The 23,421-nt window shown below is 36.8% G+C and overlaps 1 protein-coding gene across 1 annotated transcript in view; it reads left to right on the forward strand.

The window, feature by feature from the left end:
• Positions 1-23,421, forward strand: part of TNKS (tankyrase) — a 163,907-nt gene that overhangs the window by 13,293 nt on the left and 127,193 nt on the right. Inside the window, exon 2 of the mRNA XM_079779169.1 lies at positions 7,365-7,589. Within this exon, the coding sequence (XP_079635295.1) occupies positions 7,365-7,589 (225 nt within the window). The remainder of the gene's footprint in view (positions 1-7,364; positions 7,590-23,421) is intronic.

Raw genomic sequence — 23,421 nt, forward strand, 5'->3', positions numbered from 1 at the left:
GAGGGGGCGTCCCTCAGCCTGGCCTGCCCCCTCTCACAGTCCGGGATCCCTCAGGGGTGGGAGGTGACCCGATGATCAGAGGAAGGCGACGCCCCCATCACACCACTGCTGCTGCCACTGCCAGCAGCGCAAGCCTCGGCCAGCCCTGGTTACCTGAGCCTCGGGCGGCCCTGGGCGGCTGGGCAGCCGCCATCCGAGGCTTGCCTGCGCCTCAGGCTGGCCCTGGACGGCTGGGCAGCTGCCATCTGAGGCTTGCCTGCACCTCAGGCTGGCCCTGGGCGGCTGGAGGGCTGAGGGGACTGGGTGCCGCCATCTTGGGGCTATGGGTGCCGCCATCTTTGAGGGTGTGGCAGTCAATTAGCATATTCTCTCCTTATTGGCTGTGAGCACCACCATCTTTGTGAGGGTGTGACGGTCAGTTAGCATATTCCCTCTTTAAAAGATAGGGTTGCTTTTGTATCATCAGTACACCATGTGTACACTTTCCAAATGACCAACACATGATATAAAATCAAGCACTGTCCTGATGGTGAAAAAGGCAAATTCATATTAGTATTATTTTGTAAGTAGTTTTGACCTCTTAGATCCTCAGATAGGGTCTCAGGGACTACCAAAGGTCCACAGACCACACTTTGAAAGCTACTGAGCTAATACAAGTGGTTCTTTGTTTTATTAACACTCTTTTGAGAATCTATTAAAGGTATAGACATTTTTCACAGAAAGATATACTTAAATACCAAATTTCATATGTAATTTTCAGAGGATTACAAACTTTCAGAAGCTCTGGAACTATGGTTCTCAAACGTTGCATCAGTCACCTGGATGGCTTGTTAAAACAGCTTGCAAGGCCACATTCCCAAAATTTCTCATTCAGCTAGTCTGGAGTAGAGTCTGAGAATTCGCATTTTTAACAAGTCCCATCAGCATGCCAATGCTGATAATGACTTTCAGAGCAATGATTCTTAACCCTAGACCAGTTAAATCAAATTGCAGGAGTAGGGGTAGGGCTTTTTATTTTTTTTAAACTCTTCTGGTGATTTTAACATGCAGACAGGGTTGAGAATCATTGCTTTAGGACACATGGAACCCAGGTTAAGATTCCCAAGTCTAGTGAGATTAAGAACATCTAATATTTGTACAACTTTTTATGATTTAGAAAGTATTTTTACAATTATTACTTCCTACTTATAAGCTTATAAGGTAGTTATTATTTCAGGGGGAAAACTGCCTTGGTATTAATGAAGTTTTAGAGTTATAGGAACTTGGCCTTGAGTCTGTAAAATGAACTCAAATTGCTGAACGTTTTTAAGACAGTGCTATGTGTGCGTATATTCCTAAATGGGCATTGGTTTTAGGGGTGGTGAAAGCCTGTTTTTTAGATTTTGGTCCTCCAGGTGTGAGGCAAATAGGGACATGCCTCAGGATAGAGAGGCTCTGGCTGGTGAGTTTTGCTCAATACACTCTGGTTGCTCAGGATTTCTCTGATCCTTTTCTAAGTTCTGTCACCGTCCTTGTGAATGCCTAATTGGGAGTCTACTAGTACCTGTATTTTGCTTCCCACCTCAGGCAACTTTTATCTGCCTTGGAGTTACCCCTCTTTTTTTTGCCTAGAGCTCCACTGGAGATACTGCTTTCATATTCCACAGCAGCCTAGGGGACAATTGGACAATGTTAGGGAGTCAAAAGGATACAATTTGAACACTTTCCTCTGGCCCCGCCTGTCTAGAATACGTGATCTTCAGCTCTTAAGCTGAAGTTTCTTCTTTCAGTGGCATTCAACCTTTTTTCCTTCTTCCCCAAGGAGGAATGATTTCTTTCATTTTTGATTTGTTTTTAATCCTCACCTGAGGAGTGAGGAAAACCATTAATTTTCAGAGAGAGTGGAAGGCAGAGGGGAGGGGTAGACATTGAGGGAGAGAGACACATCGATTGGTTGGTTCCCGCTTGTGTCCCAACCAGGACCAGGGATTGAACTTGCAACCCAGGTACGTGCCCTTGACCGGGAATTGAACCCGGGAGTGACCCTTGGGTCCCAGGGCCAATATTCTATCCACTGAGAAAACTGGCCAGCGCTGTTCATTTTGTTTTTGTTTTGTTTTGTTTTGGGCTGGAATCTGGGATTCCTTTCTTACCCTTTTTTGCTTCTGGTGATTTCTCCTTGGGTTTGGGAAGGCACACATTCTTGACTACACTTGCTATTTAAATACTTTTCTTTAAGTATAAACGTTTTCCTTTTTAAATCAGGCCTGTAAAATGGAAAAATTAATCTGTCCAAGTCTGCCTTTGACAAATGAAAAACATGCAGCTTCATTGACTTTATAGAAGTCATTTTGTAGTTTGTTTTCTAAACTGTTATTTTAGAAACAACAGGGAGTGACTCCTGATCTAATGAAGTATAAAATAGTTCTTTATTTAAAGGCTAATATAGTTAGAATTGAAATCAGAAGAGGAAGCAGTAATGACTTTGAATATTAAATAGAAAATGTATTTTTCTTTGTCTTGGAACATTTATTATAAATTAAGCAGGAATCTATTACTGGGTATCTATGGTTCTGAGTATGTTGGACTGCACAAATTTAACCCAGTATATGGAAAACCCCTTTTAAAGAATATGTCACAAAATTTTCTTCAATCCCCAGATTAGAGAAACTGTGGCATGTAATTTTCTCCTTAAAATGCAATAAAACTGACAATGTTGGGAGACTTTAGAAGGTAGACCTGTACAAGAAAGTTAATAGAATTAGAATATCATGCTGAGATAGGTCTGCTCTGCTAGGTATCCCTCTCTAATTTTGAGGCTGCAAGGGGCACAAGCAGCCAAGATAAAAGTATGATTAAGATATTTAATTCAGTAAAATTATAAGTTACTGTGTTGAATGAATGTTTAGAGATGTTCACAGATTTTTGGAACCACCAGTGCTGACTTGGTGAATGATGAGTCTGTTAGCCAGGAAAGAAAATTACTTTAAAAATTTTATAGCTTTTACATAAGTGTATCATAGCTCAATTTTATTTTATTGAAAGTAATTTTGTCATTGTTCAGAGATCTTTTTTTTTTTTACTTGAGTGGATTGAATTGATAATGCTTAGGAAAGTAAGTAGGTCATTTTAATATTTTAGATTCTAGTTTTTCCTAATGTTTTTAGAGAGAATAATGAACAAGTCACTTCTGTCACCAAGTACCTTTTTTATCTTTCCCAGCTTACCTTCTATGATTTCCTTTATGTCTGGAAAATAGATACAATATGTATAAGAATTCATGAGTTATTTTGGTTTGTTAAAAAAAAAATCTGTATATTATCAGTAAGGTAGATGTTATTTAAAAATTAAGCAAATTGATTATTCCCACCCCCACTCCCCCGCCTTCCCTCTGAGATCCCCCTCACACAGACAATAGGGTGCTGAAGGCCTGGGTTGCGGGGAGGTGGGCTGGAGGAGTCAAAGGGGAAAAGCGGGGGACATATGTAATACCTGCAACAATAAAGAATTATAAGAAGAAAAAAAAAGACTTCATGAGTTGTTTTCCCAGACAATCCCAAACTTCTTTTACTATCACTTTGAGTATCTTTTGTGTATAATCTTCTTACACTTACGGGGAAAAAATTAAAAATAAATAGATATGAGATAATACACATTTTTTCTTTGGGTGTATAAGTATAGATCAATGATTTAGTAATTCAAATGATGTACAGTGGTTGTGGCTTTCCTGGCAGTACAATTAGAGTGAAAAATATCTTTAAGCTGTGACTTTGTTACCATAAATAAAAACATCACTTTAAAATACTGCACACACTTTCGATTTTTCTTCTTTTATTAAATTTTAGAAGTCATAGTTGTTCGTTACAAATTTAATATTGGACAAGGTTGTTCCTTTGAAGCTTTAATTTTAGGCAGTAAAATGCTGAATATAAGTGAAACAATTTTCAGTCTCTAAATTCCTGGTGAATAGATACCAGTGACCTTATTTTTGACATTGAAACGTTTTAAATGGCCCTAATTGAAACTCTATAACATTATAATAAGGAAAATTATCCTACCTAATAAAAGGGAAGTATGCAAATAACCATCACTCCGCTACGCCCACGATTGGGCCGGCTGCAGTCTGGGGGCGGGACTTGGGGTGGCCAATTGGGCTGACAGGAGGAGCAGGAGGCGGGGACTCACGAGTCCCCGCCCCCCGTTCCTCCCGCCTGCCCCAACGGCCGGCACTGCGGGAGGACCGATGGAGCCGCGGAAGGCGCCGGTGGCAGTGGTGGAACTCGGGGTGGCTGATTGCGTGGCTGCTGGCACCAGTTTTCCGCCAACAGCAGTTTTCCTCTGGACACCTGCCGATCGGAGCGCCTCCTGATCGGAGTTCCTCTCAGGGTGGCCTATCGCGCTGGTGGGAGGTGCTCCGATCGGCAGGTGGCCAGAGGAAAACTGCTGCTGGCGGAAAACTGGTGCCGGCAGCCAGGTGAAGGAAGGTCTTTGCACGAAACTTTGTGCAACGGGCTTCTAGTGGAGTATATTGGGGTTAGGTTATGTGTTATGAATTTAGGTTTTTCTCACAGTGCCAGCAACAATGCTTTTTAAAAAATTTCTTTGAATATGTGAAATAATGTAATTCTGGAATAGCATATTTTATAAATGTCTTGAATATGTGAAATAATGTAATTCTGAAGTTAAAAAAGGCTTGTGGTACTTAGTTTAGTAGTTGGAGAAGAACAGTTCATCAGGTGAACTTTTTATTGCTACTTGGCTTGCCCTGACCCGCCCCAGAGGGCATCTCCAGGAACTGGGTTGCTTAAGCCAGAAACTTGGGAGTCAGTCCTTGTGGCTTTAAAGCCTATCTCAGTTTTCTCGTTTTTGACCCATCTGCACTGCCACTATCCTATTCTAAGCCACCATCAATTTGCCCAGGCTATGGCAAAATTTTTCTTAACCTGTCTCTCTGATTTTGCTCTTGACCCTCTCCAATTTATCTTTAATAAAGTGACTGATAATCCTTTTAAGACTTGGATAGAATCAAGTGTTATTTTCAAAAATAAAATGCAAATATCTGAACCAAAAATGTAAATAGCATTTGTATTTTCTTGCCTCTCTGCTTTAAATCTTATAAATTATATTAATGTATACAGAGTAGGGAAATGAGTATTCTCAAGCATTTCGAATGAAAATTAAAATTAATAGACTGAATTAGAGGACAGTTTTGGACAAAGAAAGAAATCTGGAAGTTTAATCATCAAAATGCTCATGCTATCTGGATAGTGACATTACAGGTGATTTTCCTTTATGAAAACTTGGTGTTTTGTTTATGTATTTAAAAATATACCTGATATTATCATAGCCAGAAAAACCTTTAAATCTGTTTTCTTTTTGTAAATTAAAAATATAAAATTAAAAGCTGCTTACTTACTATTTTGGTCTACTTATCATGAAGTAAGTAAACATTATGTATATTCGTGTAGTCAACAAATATATTGTTGAGTGCATATCAGGCACTATTCTAGGTGTTGGAGAAACAAACAGCTCATAAGACAGTGAGGGTACCTCTTTTCATGGAACATCTTGAGTTGGGAGAGACATTAAACAAATACATGAACAAGGCACTTTCAGGTAGTGATTAAGTACAGAAGGAAAGTAAAACTGACTGATATTGAAAACAGTGATGGAAGAGTGTTTGTGAGCGTGAGTGACCTTAAATTGGGTGGTCAGCCAAAGTCGCTTATTTCTGAGTTATTTATCTCTGAGCTGAGAACTGCATGACAGAAGGAGCTAGGCAAGTGAAGATCTGGGTCCCAGGTCTTCAGGCAGAGCAGACAGCAAGTGCAAAGTCCCATTGGCTGAAAGGAGTTTGTCATATTCAGGGAACAAAAAGTGAGTGAAGCTTAATGAGAGATAGGGGAGGTGAGAAAGGCCAGCTCACAGAAAGCCTTATAGGTCATAAGGAGTTTGTATTTATATTATATTATTTGTGTTACGGGAACCCATTGCAGAATTTCAAGCAGGGAAGTGACCTGATCTATGCCTTGAAAAGATCACTCTGCCTACTCTGTAAGGATGAATTGTAGGACAGCAGATGTGACAGCAAAGACCAGTTAGAAGGTTATATGCTGAAGTTTAGACAAGAGATTATGGGACTTGAAACAGAGCTGGTTGCTCTGGGGAGTAGACAGACTTGAGATATGTTTGGAAGTACAGTTCATGACATCAAAACTCAGAGAAAGAATTCCTCAACAATAAAATGAGGATAATGGTATCTCACAAGGTGTTACCACAAGGAACTAATGCATGTTGAGCATTTATCATACTTCATGACACACATAAGAGCTTAGTGTGTAAGTTCGCTACTTATCATTATTATTTGTATTGTAATAGCATGGAGGTAGTAATTCCTAGCTAATAAAAACCTAATCAAATTTAAAGTAGGAAAGAATCATTAATAAATGTATTAGCTAGTAAAGATAAAAAATGCTAGTATTTGAAGGTTTTTAAATCCATTGCAATGTAGCTTGTAATTTCATCAACATAATACAATTACTTTAAAATTGTCATTGGCTATTTTTCCTGTTGTCTATTGATCTAATTAAAATCCTCATCATGCTGGACATTGCATAATGTTGGTGCCCTTTGACTTCCATAAAGTTGTACTTTCATGGTATGTTTTACCTTTCTCAGTGTTTATCTAGTCCCATTCTGCCGCAGATCTTTTCTGGATCCCCCCCCCCCCCTTTTTTTCTGTCTAAAAGTTGTGATACTTCTTGTCAGTGTTCTGGTTCTGCATTTTCAAATGTCTGTATTTCCACTTGTTTGTCATATTGTTTCCTCAGACTCAGTAAATCCAAGCTTGAATTGTTTCACTTAACCACCCATTTCATTTAGTTTGGCCACCAGTCCCAAGAGTAAATATTTTGGCATTATCTTTTATTGTTACTTTTAAATAACTTGTCAACAAACCATCACCACATATTTCTAGTATCCATACATTTTTCTCCAATTTCTCTTAGTGTTATGTTGAGTGTTTGATTTGGTTGTCAGCAGTGTTTAAATAACCATTATCTTAAAATATACATTTGATTTTGTCTTGTGAAGCATGAGGGGAAAGTGAATGCCTCAGACAGGAGTCATGTGTTGCCCAGCACACAGAGGTATTGAAAAAATGTGTTTTTTTTTAATAAACTGTCCAAATACTAAAGGAAGAGCTTTCTTAGTTCTTCGTTTTCTGAGATGAAAGAATCCATTTGAATATTAGCCTTTTTTTTTTTACTCTTTTTGTTATAGAATGTAGTACTTCAGTTCTTATTTGTTGATATTGTTAAAGGAATTCTAATGGTTCTTTTTACAAAATTGATTTAATGTAAGATATTTTCCCTCTTTATTTTTAGGTTTTGGAAGGAAGGATGTTGTAGAACATTTGCTGCAGATGGGTGCTAATGTCCATGCTCGTGATGATGGAGGTCTCATCCCACTTCATAACGCCTGTTCTTTTGGCCATGCTGAGGTTGTGAGTCTGTTATTGTGCCAAGGAGCCGATCCAAATGCCAGGGATAACTGGAACTATACCCCTCTGCATGAAGCTGCCATTAAAGGGAAAATCGATGTATGCATTGGTAAGTATTATTTGTTATTATCTAAGTTGTAAGATCAACCTGACAGGTATGAAATTTTAAAGTTTTCTGTTCTCTCTTGTTTCCTATTGTGATGGAACTAGCGTTTCCTTAGAATTAGTAGAGTGGGCTTTATTACTTCTTATTCTTAAAGGCAATTATTTTCCATCAAAAGGGAAGTAAAGAGACAGTAATCTAAAGTTGGTTAAGAACAAGATTCACAACATGAACCCTCAAAATGCAAGTCAAATGCTAACTGGTATGGAACTCAATTTTGATAGATTACTGTTATCAAATTTAGTTAATTTACAGTCTCTTTAAAAGACTACTAATTTTCTATCCTTGCATCAATGAGAGCCATTATAAAGTACAAATTCTTACTGAATTGGATGACATATTTGGATGCTTTAGTTTGATTCAAGGAACATTACCAAAGCTTTTCTCTTTATGTTGCTGAAATTGAACACCAGCTATTTTATTAGTACTGGAATGCTTTGAGTGAGTAATTCAAATATAGTAATTCAAAGCTTAATATTTTCAACATGTGCCATAGTCTAGAGGAAAAGCAATTTCGAACAAAATTGAACTTTTCAACCATTTTAAGTATTGAGATTATATAAAATTGTATTTAATCAGCATTTCTTTCTCTTTTATAGTATCTAAGTATATATATGTATACTTTAGATTTTGCTTCAGTGTATAATGTTTTTCATTTTAAAATCTAAAATAAGCTTCTAGAGGACAAGCCTAGTTTCCTTTTTGTGTATCATCTGTTTCTTTAGACTTAAGACAGTGATGTTTGTTTAACCCATGGCTAGTTGGCTTATGTAATTGTTGTCTTCCTGGATGGCATCCATTTCAGTTTAATTAGTTATATTTATGATAAAACAAATGTATATGTCATTTAAAAATATTTTTATTGATTTCAGAGAGGAAAGGAGAGGGAAATGAAGAGAGAGATAGAAGCACCAATAATGAGAGAGAATCATTGAACGGCTGCCTCCTGTACACCCCCACTGGGGGTCGAGCCCATAATCCGGGCATGTGCCCTGACCGGGAATCAAACCGTGACCTTTTGGTACATGGGTTGATGCTCAACCACTGAACCATGCTGGCTTGGCTTAATTTATTTTCTGAGATTGGTCCTCCACCCTCCTACCATTTCTGTTTAGGTAGATACAATTGGTTTCTGATATTCCCAAATGAATAGACTGATGTAGAGATCTTGAGGAGGTAGGTAAATAGAAGTTCTGTTATGGGACCTTTAAACTAACAAAGACATCTCTTGAATCTTAATGTAAAATTTCCTACTGCCTTCACACTATTTACATGTTTACCATACTCCTATCTCTCCTTATAGTCTGTGATTCTCCAGTGAGAAGGGGACAGAGCATGTTCCCTTTGGGTTCCTCAGCAGGGAATGGAGAGCTTACTGGCTTCCACAGCAAATGGTCCTAAAGAAAATAGAGGTGCATAGTCTTCTGACACTTATGGGATTTTCAATATTTGGAATACTCCAATATCTAGATTTGAAGCCCAGAAAGCCTAATGAAAAATAGCAACCTTTCTCAGCCAAAGAGGGGAAGATAGAATGAACAATCAGAATACATATCCAGGACTGCTTAAGGGGACAGATAAACACCTAAATGAAAAGTTAAAAATAAAAAGATCCCTCTGGGAAATGAAAGTGTAGTATGAAACAAACTTCCTGGGACCAAAAAACATATAATTTTTTTTCTTCTAAAATAGAAAATTCAATAGATAAATTAAAGAAAGACAGTGTTAGTTATCTGGAAGATCATTTGTGAGAAATGTCCCCCAATACAGAGCAAAATGTTAGCATATGGAAATCATAAAAAAAGAAATAAGTAAACCCAAGAAGTCAACATTATTTTAAAACCTTACATGTGTATAAGAGTTCCAGAAGGTAGGGGGTGGGGAGGAGGAAGAAATAACTGATGTAGAGATTAATAATAATTAAATGATAAGCAGAGAAAAACTTGGGTCTTGAGTTTAAAAAGACTTATGGAGTTTCATGCTGTATTGATGAGAAGAAACTGAGGAAGATGTATGAACTTTTCCCTGTATAAAGAATAAGTTGCCTACAAAGGGGGAAAAAGGAGATAAAAGACTTTCCATTCACAACTTTGAAAGCTTGAAGACAGTGGAATACTTTCTAAAAAGAATGGAAGAAAAGGATTAAACTGTAATTCTCTTGATAAAGAGCAGTGCTTCAGCTTTTGGGGAGTAAGAAAGACTGAATAGAGCAAGTGACATTATTTTAGAGAAATAAAGTTCCTGCCACTTGCTTTCTTTTTCTTTTTCTTTCTCTTTACTTTCAAATAATTCTTGTGAGCCCAAAATTCAAACTGCTACTTAAAATCTAATAATGAGAACTTCAAAAAAAAAAAATCTTTATTTTCCACACTCAGTGGCATTAAGTCAAAGAGACCGGGGTCTTTGACCAAATTACTTACTCTCTTTAGCTATTAAAATGGGGGGTAATAACTACTTCATATAGGTGTTAAGAAGTTTAAATGAAGAGAATGCAAGTAAAGCACCTTAATGTAATATCTGTGTAGATAGTGCTGTCATAATTACTTACCCTGCCCTGCTTGTCTGGTTTCTCTAACCATATCCTCATTTTACTAACCATGTTTCCTTGTAATTCATAGCGCTTATTACCTGAAATGATATATTTGTTTAGTTATATATTTATTTGCTTGTTTTCATCTCTCTGTGTACTCTTTTCCACTCTGTGCCTGAATTAGAAACACAGGAACCTTGAATACCTTATCTTGCACTGTATCCCCACTGTAATATCCTATGTGTCAACTCAGAGTAAAATGTGTATTCTGTGCCAGAACCTCATGGTGGTTTTATTTTGCATTTTCCTGATTAGTATATTGCTGAACATCTTTTCATGTGCTAGTTGTGGCCATTGGTACACATTTTTTGGAAAAATGTCTACTTACATCCTTTGTCCATTTTTTAAATTGGATTGTCTTTTTGTTATTGAGTTGTAAGAGTTTTTTTTAATATATTCTAGATATGTTTCTTACCAGATAAATGATTTGCCAATATTTTCTTCCACTCTGTGTTGTCTCTTCACTCGCTTGATAATGACCTTTGAAGCAAAAAAAATTTTTAGTTTTGGTGATTTGATTAATAGTCAAGTCTGCTTTTTCCTTGTTTGTTTGTGCTTGGTGTCACAAGTTTAAGAATCCATTGTCAACAAGTTGAATAATCCAATCCCATAGAGTATAAAGATTTAACCCTATGTTTTTTTTTCTAAGAGTTTTATAGTTTTAGCTCTATTTTTATGTTGTTTTTTTTATCTATATGGAGTTAATATTTGTATATGATGTGAGATACAGGGTCCAATTTCATTCTTTTGCATGTGCCTACCCAGTTTTCCATACAGTTCATAACATTCCTTTATAACACTTTTTATTTCTGTAAGCTTGGTAGTAATGCGTGTGTGACTTTCATGTGTGATTCTAATTATTTGAGTCTTATTTTTTTCTGGGTCTGTTTAAGCTGAAAGTTGGTTAGTATATATTATTGTGCACCTTGGTAGTTCATTCCTATTTGTTGATGTATAGTGTTTTATCATATGGATGTAGCACAGTTGGTGGATGTTGGGTTGTATCCAGTTCCTAAATGTTCTGAAGAAGGCTTCTGTGAACATTGGTTTATAGGTCTTCGTCTGAACATATTGTTTCATTTCTTGAGTGGATGCCTAAGAATGGAATTGTTGAATGGAATGATAAGTGTATATTGAACCTAATGTTTGAATGTGATGAGCATATTTTTATGTGACTATTGGTCATTTGTGTATATTCTTTGCGTGGTCTCAGTTCAGATCTTTTGACCTTTTGGGGTATTATTGTTGACTTGTGAGAGCTCTTTTGTGTTATGGACATGGATCTTTGTTGGATGTGTGTATTCTTAATGCTTTCTCCCAGTCAGTACTTTGATTTTCGTTTTCATAGTGGTGTCTTTAGACAAGCAAAGGATTTTATTTTTGGTAAAATCCAATTTGTCAGTTAAATACAAATATATTTGGTGTCTCACTAGCATTGGAATAATAAAGTAAGATTTTTATTAGACAATTATTTTTAGGTTAAAAAGTTTCTAGTGAAATAAGATTATAGTTTTAATTACATTGTGGAAATGCAGAAAGCATTTTTTTGGTTCAAGGGTCTCAGAAGTGCTTTATAACAACTTGTTTAGGATATATGTTTTTCATTAAAATGAAAGAATAAGCTACTCCATAATGAAAAATTGAACATATTATGTAGCTTATATTTAAGATTTAAGAGTAAAGTCAGGTATATCTTGTTTAATTAGGAAATAATTACCTAAAATGCACGGTTATTTCTGAGATAACATTTTTTGCGCCTCCTATTTGGAAATATATTTTTAGCATTTGGGAAATATATTATTTTTAATAGCTTGTTGCCTGAATCATTCCATAAGGAGCACTCATTAATTCCTAATAGTTAAACGTGTTTAACTATTTTTTGTTTTTGTTTTTGTTTTGTTTTTGTTTTTTTGTTTATGCTTTCCCTCTGCTTTCTGAGATCAAAAGACACATAGATGTTCTTTGAGCTATTTCTTCATGTCATTAACTTTGGTAGAATTCTCATAGCTTTTCATATTCCCACAGTATTGAGACAGGAAGTCTGAACAGTTTAAAGTACCAAGGACTACTCTTCTTAAAAAAAAAAATGTTTTTATTGATTTCAGAGAAAGGAAGGGAGAAATAGAAACATTAAAGATCAGAGAGAATCGTATTAGACTATCTCCTGCATGCCCCCTTCTAGGGATGGAGCAGAAACCCAGGCATATGCCCTGACTGCGAATGGAACCATGACCTCCTTGTCCATGGGCAGATGCTCAACAACTAAGTCACACCACATGGGCAAGGACTAGTCTTTCTAGCTCTAGAAATATAGTAGTCCTTTGTCCACTGAATATATTTACTTCCCTTTCCCCCCCCCTAACAAAATGTGAGTGGGAACAAAATATGTAACTTCTGAGCAGAAGTGTTAAGAATAAGAGCACAGTTTACCATAGTTTGTTTTTTCTTATCTTGGTTATTTAGGGTATCACATTTTAACACAGAGCCCTCTTCAGTGTCAGAGCCTGTGAGTAAGGGAACTCCCCTGCTGTCATTTTCTCAACTTGTAGTGTGAGCAAGAAATGAACTTTTTTTGCTAATAAGCCTATGAAATTCTGGAGCACTTTATTATAGCAGCATAATCTAGACTACCCTGACTGATAACACATTATTTATGACATTAAATCCATAACAAAGAAATTATTACTTAAGAGTAATGACTTGTCTGAGAAAAGTATATCATGGAGGTAATCCCCAAGTGAACCAGGGTCCGAAATCTATACTAATAAAAGGGTAATATGCTAATTAGACTGACAAAGCCGGGGCCTTGGCTGGCCTGCAAACTGCCCCCAGCCCCTTGCCCAGGCCACCTCGCCCCCAGCAGGGATCTCCACCCCATCAGGGGGCGTGGCCGGCCTGCAAACCATTGGCAGCCCCTTGCCCATGCCGGCCCCGCCCCAGCGGGGACCCCCAACCTGATCGGGGGCAGAGCCGGCCTGCAAACTTCGCAGCCCCGTCTCCCAGTGGCCTCCCCCCGCCCCAATTTGGGACCCCCTTCGGGGCAGGCCAGCCAGCCTCCACCCATGCACCAGGCCTCTATCCTATATAATAAAAGGGTAATATGCAAATTGACCCTAACAGCAGAATGACCAGAATGACCACTGGACCAGTCATTATGAGACACACTGACCACCTTTTGGTCCCTTTCCCAAGCCGGCAGGCTCCGATCGCCTGATGGCCACCCGCTACGGGGGCAGGGCCGTTGAGCGGGTGGGAACAGCCGACCTCTTGGTTCCTTCCCCTGGCCATCAAGCACCGATCCACCCGATGGTGAATGAGGAACCGGGGGTGAGTGGCGGTGGGGGGCAGCCGGCTGCAGGCAGCTGGGAAAGATGGCCCTGATCGCAGGCCAGGCCTAGGGACTGTACCCGCGCACGAATTTCATGCGCCAGGCCTCTAGTACAGTATAAAATACCTTCCTGCTTGCTAATTAGTATATACAATTGATACATATATAGTGATGAATTAAATTACAGTTGCTGTAATCAAAATATGTTTACTTTCTAATTTGGCTGTAGGACCAGTAATAGTCTCTTAAACCGAGTCAGGTAAGGTGTGAACTTGAACATGCTCCCAATTAGTTAGTACCTTTTTATATGCTCCTATAGTATTCTGCTTAGGTCTTACTTGGTTCTTTTTGCCTGATAGATTGTTAGTTCTCTGTGGTAGGGGACTAACAACCTTATTCCTTCTTGTGTTCTCGTTTCTATCACCAGTATCTAATTGTATACTCAAGAAATGTGTGTGCAATGACAAATTCACAAGATGGTGGCTCAATTCTATCTGGCTTTTTTGCATTAGTCTGTGTTGGTGTGGGTAATGAAGCTGAGTAATTTTCTATTTCTTCTTGATTGGGTGATATTTTGAGGTTCTTTCATTTTAAAGTAATGTGAATTTGCAGTATGCCCAACGCTCCCATATTCAAATACAAATATAAAACACGTTTTATAGTCAGATATAAATTGTGTCACATTATCTGCCATTTGTCAAATCATTACTGTTCTTCATTAGGGTGGGTTTATTGAATGGTGATTCTAATCAAGCATTGACTTCTGGTTACAGTGGATTTTTTAAATAAAGAATGGGCAATCAAACATTTGTTGTTGTTACTTGCAGATTAAACCCATGAGTTGCTCCTGTCAGAAACTGAGGAGTTGAGGTAGGGAGGAAGAAGAGAGAAAAAGGCAATGCTGGTAAATTTACCCAAAATTGCTATGGATAGATGATACACAACAATGAAATGTTTTTCCATGGTACTTAGCCAAATAATTTTAATAATATTTTCATCCTATGCCTGAGGCTTATGATTCAGATTCCCTATCATTTACCAGTGAAGAAAGGAGAAAGTTGTTAGTTTGCCACCTTCTATAGAGCTGATACAGAGTTGTTATAATAGAAATCTTTTCTTAATTGAGAACTAAAAGTTCTCTCTGCTTAGTGAGATTAATAGTACATTTAGCGATCAGACCGTCAAACCTCAGAGGGAATGTAGGGGAGGGTGGGGGTAAGGGGGAGAGATCAACCAAAGGACTTGTATGCATGCATATAAGCATAACCAATGGACACAGACACCGGGGGGGGGGGGGGGGTGAGGGCTTGAGGGGGTGTGGAGGGGCAGTGGGGGAGATAAGGACACATATGTAATACCTTAATAAAGGAAAAAAAAGAGTACATTTATTTAAGCATAAAAAAGTTCATTCTTTAAGTCTGTCAAACAAATTCTTCTTTATTCTTAGTTTAGCTTTTTAGATCATCTAATGTTTAGCAAGTTTACAGTGGTAGATTTACTTTAACCTAGCTTTACAAAAAAATAAAAATAAAAACGAAGTCCCAAAATAATCTATTTACTAAAACTTAAACTAAGTTTTTATTATAACTCAGTCCTAAAGTAATATCCCTCTCATAATTTCCTTGTAATACCATTTTGTATATCTGCTATCTAGAAAGATATATTTACTTTCCTTGTACAAACTCTGTTCATTTAAATTACCTGATCACTTCCCAAAGAGTAACAATTTTCTAGTCTTCTCTTAACAATATTATTAGAAGTAATAGATGTTCATTAAGAAAAAATGAGAAAACTGTCAGACTTTGTTATATGTCTGTTTAGACCTAGCCTATCCAATATTATAGCCATTAAATGAAAATTAATTAAAATTAAAAAAATTAAAATTTAGTTCTTCAGTAGCACTAGCCACATTTCAAGGGCTTAATAACCATACCTGGCTCTTGGTTATCTTATTACAAAGTTCAGATATAGAAATTTCTATCATTATAGTAAGTTTTGTTAGACAGTACTGGTTGATTCATTGTACCTGTGCACATAGTCCTTTTTAAAATTAAACTAGGATCATTCCATGCATACTGTTTGTTTTCTCATTTTTTTCACATTGTGTTGTGAACTTACTTTATTATCAGTGAATATTTTTATCTTATCTCATTTTTAAAGGCTGTGAAGAATTATATATAAACTAGTGTCCCGGTGCACGGATTCATACCGTGCACATTGAAAGGAAATTAATTAGAAGAAATACTTTAATATTGCTATTTACATCTTGCTAATGAAAAGAAAATAGGATTCTACCGAGTCTCCTATCTACCTACTCCAGGACTTCTGTGAGGATCAAATGAGATGAGGCATGGGAAAACGCTTCACAAATGTTTGCACCTGGCTATAAAGCAAGTTGTGTTCCTGAGCTGAAGAAATTCCAAGGGGGCTAGTCACTAGGGAGAGGAAGCGGGGTGTTCCTACGTGACGTCATTACCTGGTGCCTACAGCAACTGTTTCCGGCCTGGGCTGGGCTGTGGGCCGCATTTTGCACCATGGGGTCTTGGCAGTGTTGGCTGCAATGTGGTGGGGTGTCGCTCCAGGGTGGTGGCGGGGCTTGTGTCCCACTTGGGGGAAGCCAAGTGTTGGTTTGTCGGCACCAGGTCCGTGGTGCTGTTCATTTTTAAATGGCCAGTGTGCATCATGGCAGCTCCTGCGTTAAGCGTCTGCCCCCTGGTGGTCAGTGCGCATCATAGCTACCAATCTGACAGATGGACACTTAGCCTTTTATATATATAGATAACCATTATTTTTTAAATCAGTCACCTACTTTAGGCAATTTAGACTATTTCTGATCTTTAAATTGTTTTATAAACATTACTTAATGACTATCCCTTTCATTACTAGTAAATACAAGTTTAAACCTTAATTATTTTAGGATAAATTCTGGAAAGCCACAGCTTCTTAATAAAAGATAAAGAAATTGTGGCTGTTGAAGAATTCAACATTAGGACTCTTTAAAAAAATTTTTTTAAAAGCAAGTTTAATCTTTTTTTTTTTTTTTTTTTAATCCTCACCAAAGGACATGCTTAGAGGGAGGGAGGGATACATTGATTGGTTGCCTTCCATAGGTGCCCTGACCACGGATCGAACTCTCAACCTAGGTATGTGTCCTGACCGGGAATTGAACCAGAAACCCTTTGGTGCACAGGAGGATGCTCAACCAGCTGAGCCACTCCGACAGGGCGAGGGCTCTTTATTGAGTCTGTCATATTATCTATCCATATGTCATCCATAAATGAGCTAGATTAAGAAAAATCATTTCCCACACCGTCCTTACTCTTCATAAAAATTCATTGAAAATTCAGCAAAGCCTTGAGAATTTGATTCACTGGCTTTTGTTTCATTATTGTCTCATTTCCCTTATCCTGCCTGAATACCTTCCTTTGGCATTTTTAACAGCAATTTTCCATATAAAAATTGAATTGGGATCTTTTTTTAAAAGTTTCAATGTAGTATTTTCATAAAAAAGTAAAAGTTGGCAAAATTCCATACCTGTATACTTACAAAGGAGAAGACAAGCCAAGAATGCTAGTAATTTTTCCCCTCTGAAATAATCCCCACTGATAGTGAGCACCGTTATTTTGATGACTTGCCTGTTTATTTTCAGCAGTTTTCAAGAATGTGAAAGTATTTATGCATTTACCTAATAAATTTGGGACTACTTAAGTAGACATTCTGGATAATGGTGGCAAATATGTGTGTTGAGTTTCATATTTGTATATTGCATTTTATTAGAATAACCAGAAAAACACCAATATGCATGCCTTTATTCTCCTAAGGCCTTAAGAAATAAGTCAAAGATGCTTAAAGTAGGAAGGGAGAGAGGGAGGAATTGTTAAAAAAAAAAAAAAGAATAAAAGAACCCACATTCATTTTTTTAAAAGTGATAAAAGGCTTTGCTTATTGCTCAATCTGCCTATTAAAGGAATTATTTATACATTTGCATTTACTTCTAGGCTAACCATGATGGCTCAGAACAATCTGTGGATTTCAGTGAGATGCCTGGCTTAAGTTTGAGGTTGTATGAAAATGGTATTTGAGGCAAATGGCTCATGTAACCCAGTCAGTTCCCGCTTTACAGGTTAGCATGTTATCTGAAACTCGTTTCATAATAGGACTGTGTCCTCACTTTGTGTAGTTCTGCAGTAACTGAGATTTCAGAGGAGGTCCAGATTGACAATAAAGATTTGTTGAGTCCTTCTCACTCCTTCCCAGCTGACCAAAGTAGAAAGTTGTAAAGTATAATAATTGCAATTTCAGGCTTTAAAAAAATATATTATGTACTCTCTTTGTTCTTTTAATTATTGGAATCTGTTGATTGTCTTTAAAATGGGGTGGGTGTTAGGCTTTTTAACGGAACCAGGATGAAGAATGTAAACCTCACTGTGAGTTGTTTTATTCTGCCCTCAGATATGACAATATAAGTAAGACATTAAGAAATCCCACTGTGTGTCCAAATATTTATTTCATGTCACACCTAAAAATGTCAAAATTTGCTGTGATATAAGTAATCATGATTAGAGGTAGAGGGAATATATTTTATTTTGCCTGTTTGGGGCACAGATTTGCATTGTTGGCCTTTTGAAAAGAATATGTCTGAGCATGAGGGTTGAGGGAACAAGAGTGGGAAATATGGAAACATTCTAGTGGCTCACCTAAAATGGAACCCTAGCTGTCATGGATTGTTTTCCATGTCATTTCCAAGTTGTGGTTTCACATTTTCCCACAGGGGCTTGTTTGATGAGATAGGAAGAGGACATTGGCCATAGGAGTAGATAAGGTATTTAAGACCAATGTATGCCTTTCAGAATTCACATAAGGGGGAAAACTTGAAGTTTACAGTTCTGGGATGACCTTGGCTTGCACTTGTGTAGAAGGATAAGGTAGAAATTAAATGAGTGGGTTAGAAGTAAGTATGAATTCCATTTTATGATTTAAAAACTGATCTTGCACAAATAATTTAGTTGCCTTGAACCTCAGCGGACATCATACCTACTGCATTGGGTTGTTATGGGAAGATGGTGAAGTAAAAAAGCAGGAAGAGCCCCAGTAAATGCTTGTTTCCTTCCACTCTTTTTTCCCTTGGGTAGTAACAGTCAGGTGTTCTCATAGATCAGTTTTGTATTCTGATACTGTAAAAGCTGAGTGACTGACTAGTTGGCAGTTACCATATGCCACTCTTTGTTGCCATCAATGTGAATTAGTGTTATATCCTTTGTTTCATAGCCTTTGTAATGTCGTCAACTTGAATTCTGATTTGATAAGACATAAAGTCACACACACCCCCATTGCAATTTAGGGCTTTTAACCTATTCAGTGGGAATGTTGCAGATAGGATAATGGGAAATTATAGTGTAACCAACATTTTCCCCACAAATATTTTAATAGCTGAAGTATGAAGTTAGAGTGATTGGCTATGACTGAGTATAGGTATGAATAATGATTAATATTTTTAAAGCAAATTAATTATGAGTGGATAGTTCTTCAAGCTGCCAAAATTGTAATGCACTTGGAATGAGAGAAGCGAAAGTAGAGGCGGGATTACATTAAAAGAAAAATACAATCTTTTTCTCCTCAACATAGGGTAAAGGAGCTGAGGTGGGATATAAAAAAAATGTAATTGAATACTGTCATTAAGAATAATTGCTAATAGGGTAATTTATTAAATTCAAAAAAAGAAAACTAATTATTAAAAAAATTATTGGGTAAATTTCTCAAGAAATGAAAAATTAAGAGTTCTATTCCTTGGCTCCTTCAAATTGAAAGTACAACAGTATATTTAAGTTTCAAGCTGTTGTATCAGTTCTCAGAAGTATAGGGGAATACTAGGTGTATCAGTTAATAACGCGGATGTTTTTCAATAGATGGAATTACACATATGTTGATATATATGCGATTTGATATGTATGCTATTTTGTTGTATTGATAGTAAGCTTCAGAACTTCATATGTCAAATTTGCTGAAGGTGTTAACATCATAGATATTTTTACGCTTAAAAATGTCGAATTTCATGCCAAAAAAAGAGCATTTGCGGGAAGTTGTAATTCATTACTTTATTTTGAAGAAAAGTGCTGCTGAAAGTTATCGTGTACTTCGGGAAGCTTATGAGGAACATGCTCCATCTCAAGATACTTGTGGACGCTGGCTTAAATGCTTTAAAAGTGATGATTTCCATGTGAAAGACAAAGAACGTCCAGGTCAACCAAAAAAGTTTGAAGACCAACAATGACAAGCATTATTGGATGAAGATGTGTGTCAAACTCAAAAACAACTTGCAGAAAGATTAAATGTTGCTCAGCAAACAATTTCCGATGGTTTACAAGCAATGGGAAAGATTTTAAAGGAAGGAAAATGGGTGCCACCTCAAAGTCATCAGTAAAATGCTGCTTCAACAGCATGAAAGTCTTTTTTGCATTGAATTGTGACTGGTGATGAAAAGTGGATTTATTTTGAGAATCCCAAAGGCACAAAATCATGGGTTGATCCAGGTCAACCATCAACATCAACTGCAAGGCCAAATCACTTCAGAAAGAAGACAATGCTCTGTGTTTGGTGGGATCAGGAAGGTGTGGTGTATTATGAGCTTCTAAAACCAGGTGAAACCATTAATACTGATTGCTACCCACAACAAATAATCAATTTGAACCACACTTTGATCGAGAAACGACCAGAATATGCCAGAAGACATGGCAAAGTAATTTTGCTTCATGATGACGCACCATCACACACTTCAAAACCAGTTAAAGACACGTTAAAAGATCTTGCCTGAGAAGTATTAACCCACCTGCTGTATTCACCAGACCTCGCTCCTTCAGATTACCACTTGTTCTGATCGATGGCACACGAACTTTCTAAGCAGAACTTCAAAACATACGAAGAAGTGGAAAATTAGGTCTCTGAATGGTTTGCCTCAAAACAAGTAAAGTTCTATTGGGACAGTATCCACAAATTAACTGAAAGATGTGGGAAATGTGTAGCTAGCGATGGACATTACTTTGAATAAAGCACTTTTGATATTTCTCTTGAAATTATCATGTTTTCTTTGATTACAAAAATCTGCCATTATTAACCGGTACACCTAGTAATAATAGTGAGATAATTTCTTATGAACCTGAAGTTCAAAGCAGAATCAGAATGTTATGGTACAGGTCCAATCCTGTGTTACTTGTGAAAAATGCTTTTACATGTTTAATTTTAAACCTAGTAACTAGTAGCATTAAAACTTATTTTAATTGGTCTTAATGTTTTAAAACTAATGGATAGTTTGCATGGAATACTAGTAAATTCTTGAGGCCTTGAGAGAGGGCAGGTGGAGTTAACAATTTAAGGAAGGATTCAGAAAGGCTCTCCCAGAGACAGGTTGGAAGCATCTTTTTGCATATAGTCATTGTCCCTCAGAACAGTAAAAATTTTGTGATTATGTAATATACTTATGTAGTTAGACTGTAAATTTATCTGCTTAATTTCTTATTAGTGTTTCACTTAGCTGAATCTAGTCAAGTTGTAGAAAAAGTAATCTCTCCCTAAGTAAAAGGGAGCATAAAACAATAATTGACTTGGCACAAGTGAATTCATTGTTCCTAGGACTGTTGCCAGTTTGTCTTTATTTCAACCCAACAGATATCTTCTTTTACCATTCTCTGTGTATATGATTCTATTTTTGAAAGTAGATGAAAAATCCTGGTTGAAGGGACAGGGGATTTATTGAGTCTCTGTTATGCACCAAGTACCAACCTAGGTTTATATATATTGTCTCATTTAATTTTAACTGCAATCCTCAGAAGTAGGTAGTGTTTTATGAAAGAGAAAGGTGTGATTGACACAGGCGAAATAACTTGCCTAAGGTCAGACAATTGCTCAGGACAGAGGAGCATTCTAAAACCGAGGTTTGTCTGACTCCAGGACAATATTTTCTTTTGGACTAGACTGGGGGATTTCTATGTAGAGACATATGATTTATTATAATCATTTTCATATTTATTCCAGTGCCTACTTTATCTTCCAGTGCATTGTGGATTGTGTAAGCAGATAATGCTGATTTCACAAATATATTGTGCACTGGCTTAACTCTCTATTGTAAAAAGTGTATAATTGATTTGAATGTAATATTGAATATTAAAAATAGAATAATCTATATCTAAGTTACTTCAGATGGAATGGCCTTTTAAAATATTCTTGATTTTCTAAAAAAATGTATTTTTAAAATCTTGATTTTGTCTATTTCTAGGAAAACTTGACAGTAGGAACAACATGTAATTGGGGGATTTTTTTATTACAAAATTTCATGTCAAAACTTGGTCATAAAGAACAACTCTCCCACCCAGGTGGTATGGCTCAGTCGTTGAGCATCAACCCATGAACCAGGAGGTCACGGTTCCATTCCATTTCCCTTCCTCTCTCTCTGTAATAATTTTAAAAACAGTTTTTAAGCAAAACAGCTCTCCCACATAAATTCAGTAAAATTTTATTTACTTGGATTAATTTTTTGAGTGAGTAATTATATATTTTCTAATGTCTCTTTTGAAAATTCTTCTATACTCATACCTACTATATACTGGCCACTGTACTAAGAGCTCTTCAAATATTATTTGTTTTGTCCGCTTAATAAACTGTGAGGTAGAAACTATTATTATCTCCTAATATAGTACAGTAGAGGAAGCATGGAGAGATGAAGTAGCTTCCTAGGGTCCCAAAATGAGGAGGTGACAGAACTGGGATTCTAACCCACACAGTCTGGTTCCAGAGGACCAGCTCTGGACCACAGCTCTGCTTTTCACCTTAGCTCTGGCGTATTGCCATTGGTAGGTGAAGCAGAGTTAGTAGAGAATTTAAAAAACTGAATGCTGTCTTATTTTTTCCAGTGAAATACAAGGGAAAAGTTATAAATGGGTATCTATCTATTGAGGCACATATAGTCAAGGTATACACTGAGGTGAAATTAAGTAATGTATCACAAGTAAGCTAGCCCCAGATGTGGCCAGAATTCTGAATTGTTGGTGACTTTTGTATGAAAACTAAAAAAATTTTCTTAAAAACACAGTAGAAAATTACTTCTTAACTATTTTACTTAAGGCTTATTTCTACAGCCTCTGAATCATCACAGATTTTGAATTAATGGATTTTTTTATATTGGTCTTATTTATCTAATGCTGTCACCCTATTTAATGTTGTTCACTTGACAGGAAGAACAATCCAATTATTTCTCCATTCGTTACAAATTAATTACTTTAAGTGGCAGTTTTAAGAGAAGTATTATTTTGGCAAACATACTTAAACAGCATGCATAAAGATAATTTCTGTCTGAGGAGAATTATCTCTCTCATTTCTCTCTTACTGGAAAAAAATAATACATATGTGTAATAAACATTAGAACAGTATAGAAATGTGTAAAATAGAAAATGGAAGTCCCAATTCTTTCACTTTCTCAGAGATAAACTTTATGTAAACTTATTCATTTACCATGAATAAACACATCTACATAATACTTTAAATTTAAGATCTGTTATTGCAGTAGAGACCCATTGAGGTGTCGGCACAAGACTCTTCTCTCAGAACTAATGCCTCTTAACCCATCACCAGCATTTTTATTGGCTCTTCTGTCTTCTTTGACCAAACTTTTGAAGTCCAGAACCAGATATTGAGGCAAGTTGGACCAAAGTCTCTTTAGTGAGAGTTTGGAATTAAGATTCAGATGATACAGGTGTGTATGTTTTTATCTAAGAGGGGATGGCTATGGTGCTGAGAGACAGGATAGACAGAAGCAGATAAGTTTTTGGATGCATTTCTGCATTTTGCTTTAATTGAGATAGCTTTATTCT

This window comes from Cnephaeus nilssonii, assembly GCF_951640355.1.
Source record: "Cnephaeus nilssonii genome assembly, chromosome: 8".
In the NCBI taxonomy this organism is placed as follows: Eukaryota; Metazoa; Chordata; class Mammalia; order Chiroptera; family Vespertilionidae; genus Cnephaeus; species Cnephaeus nilssonii.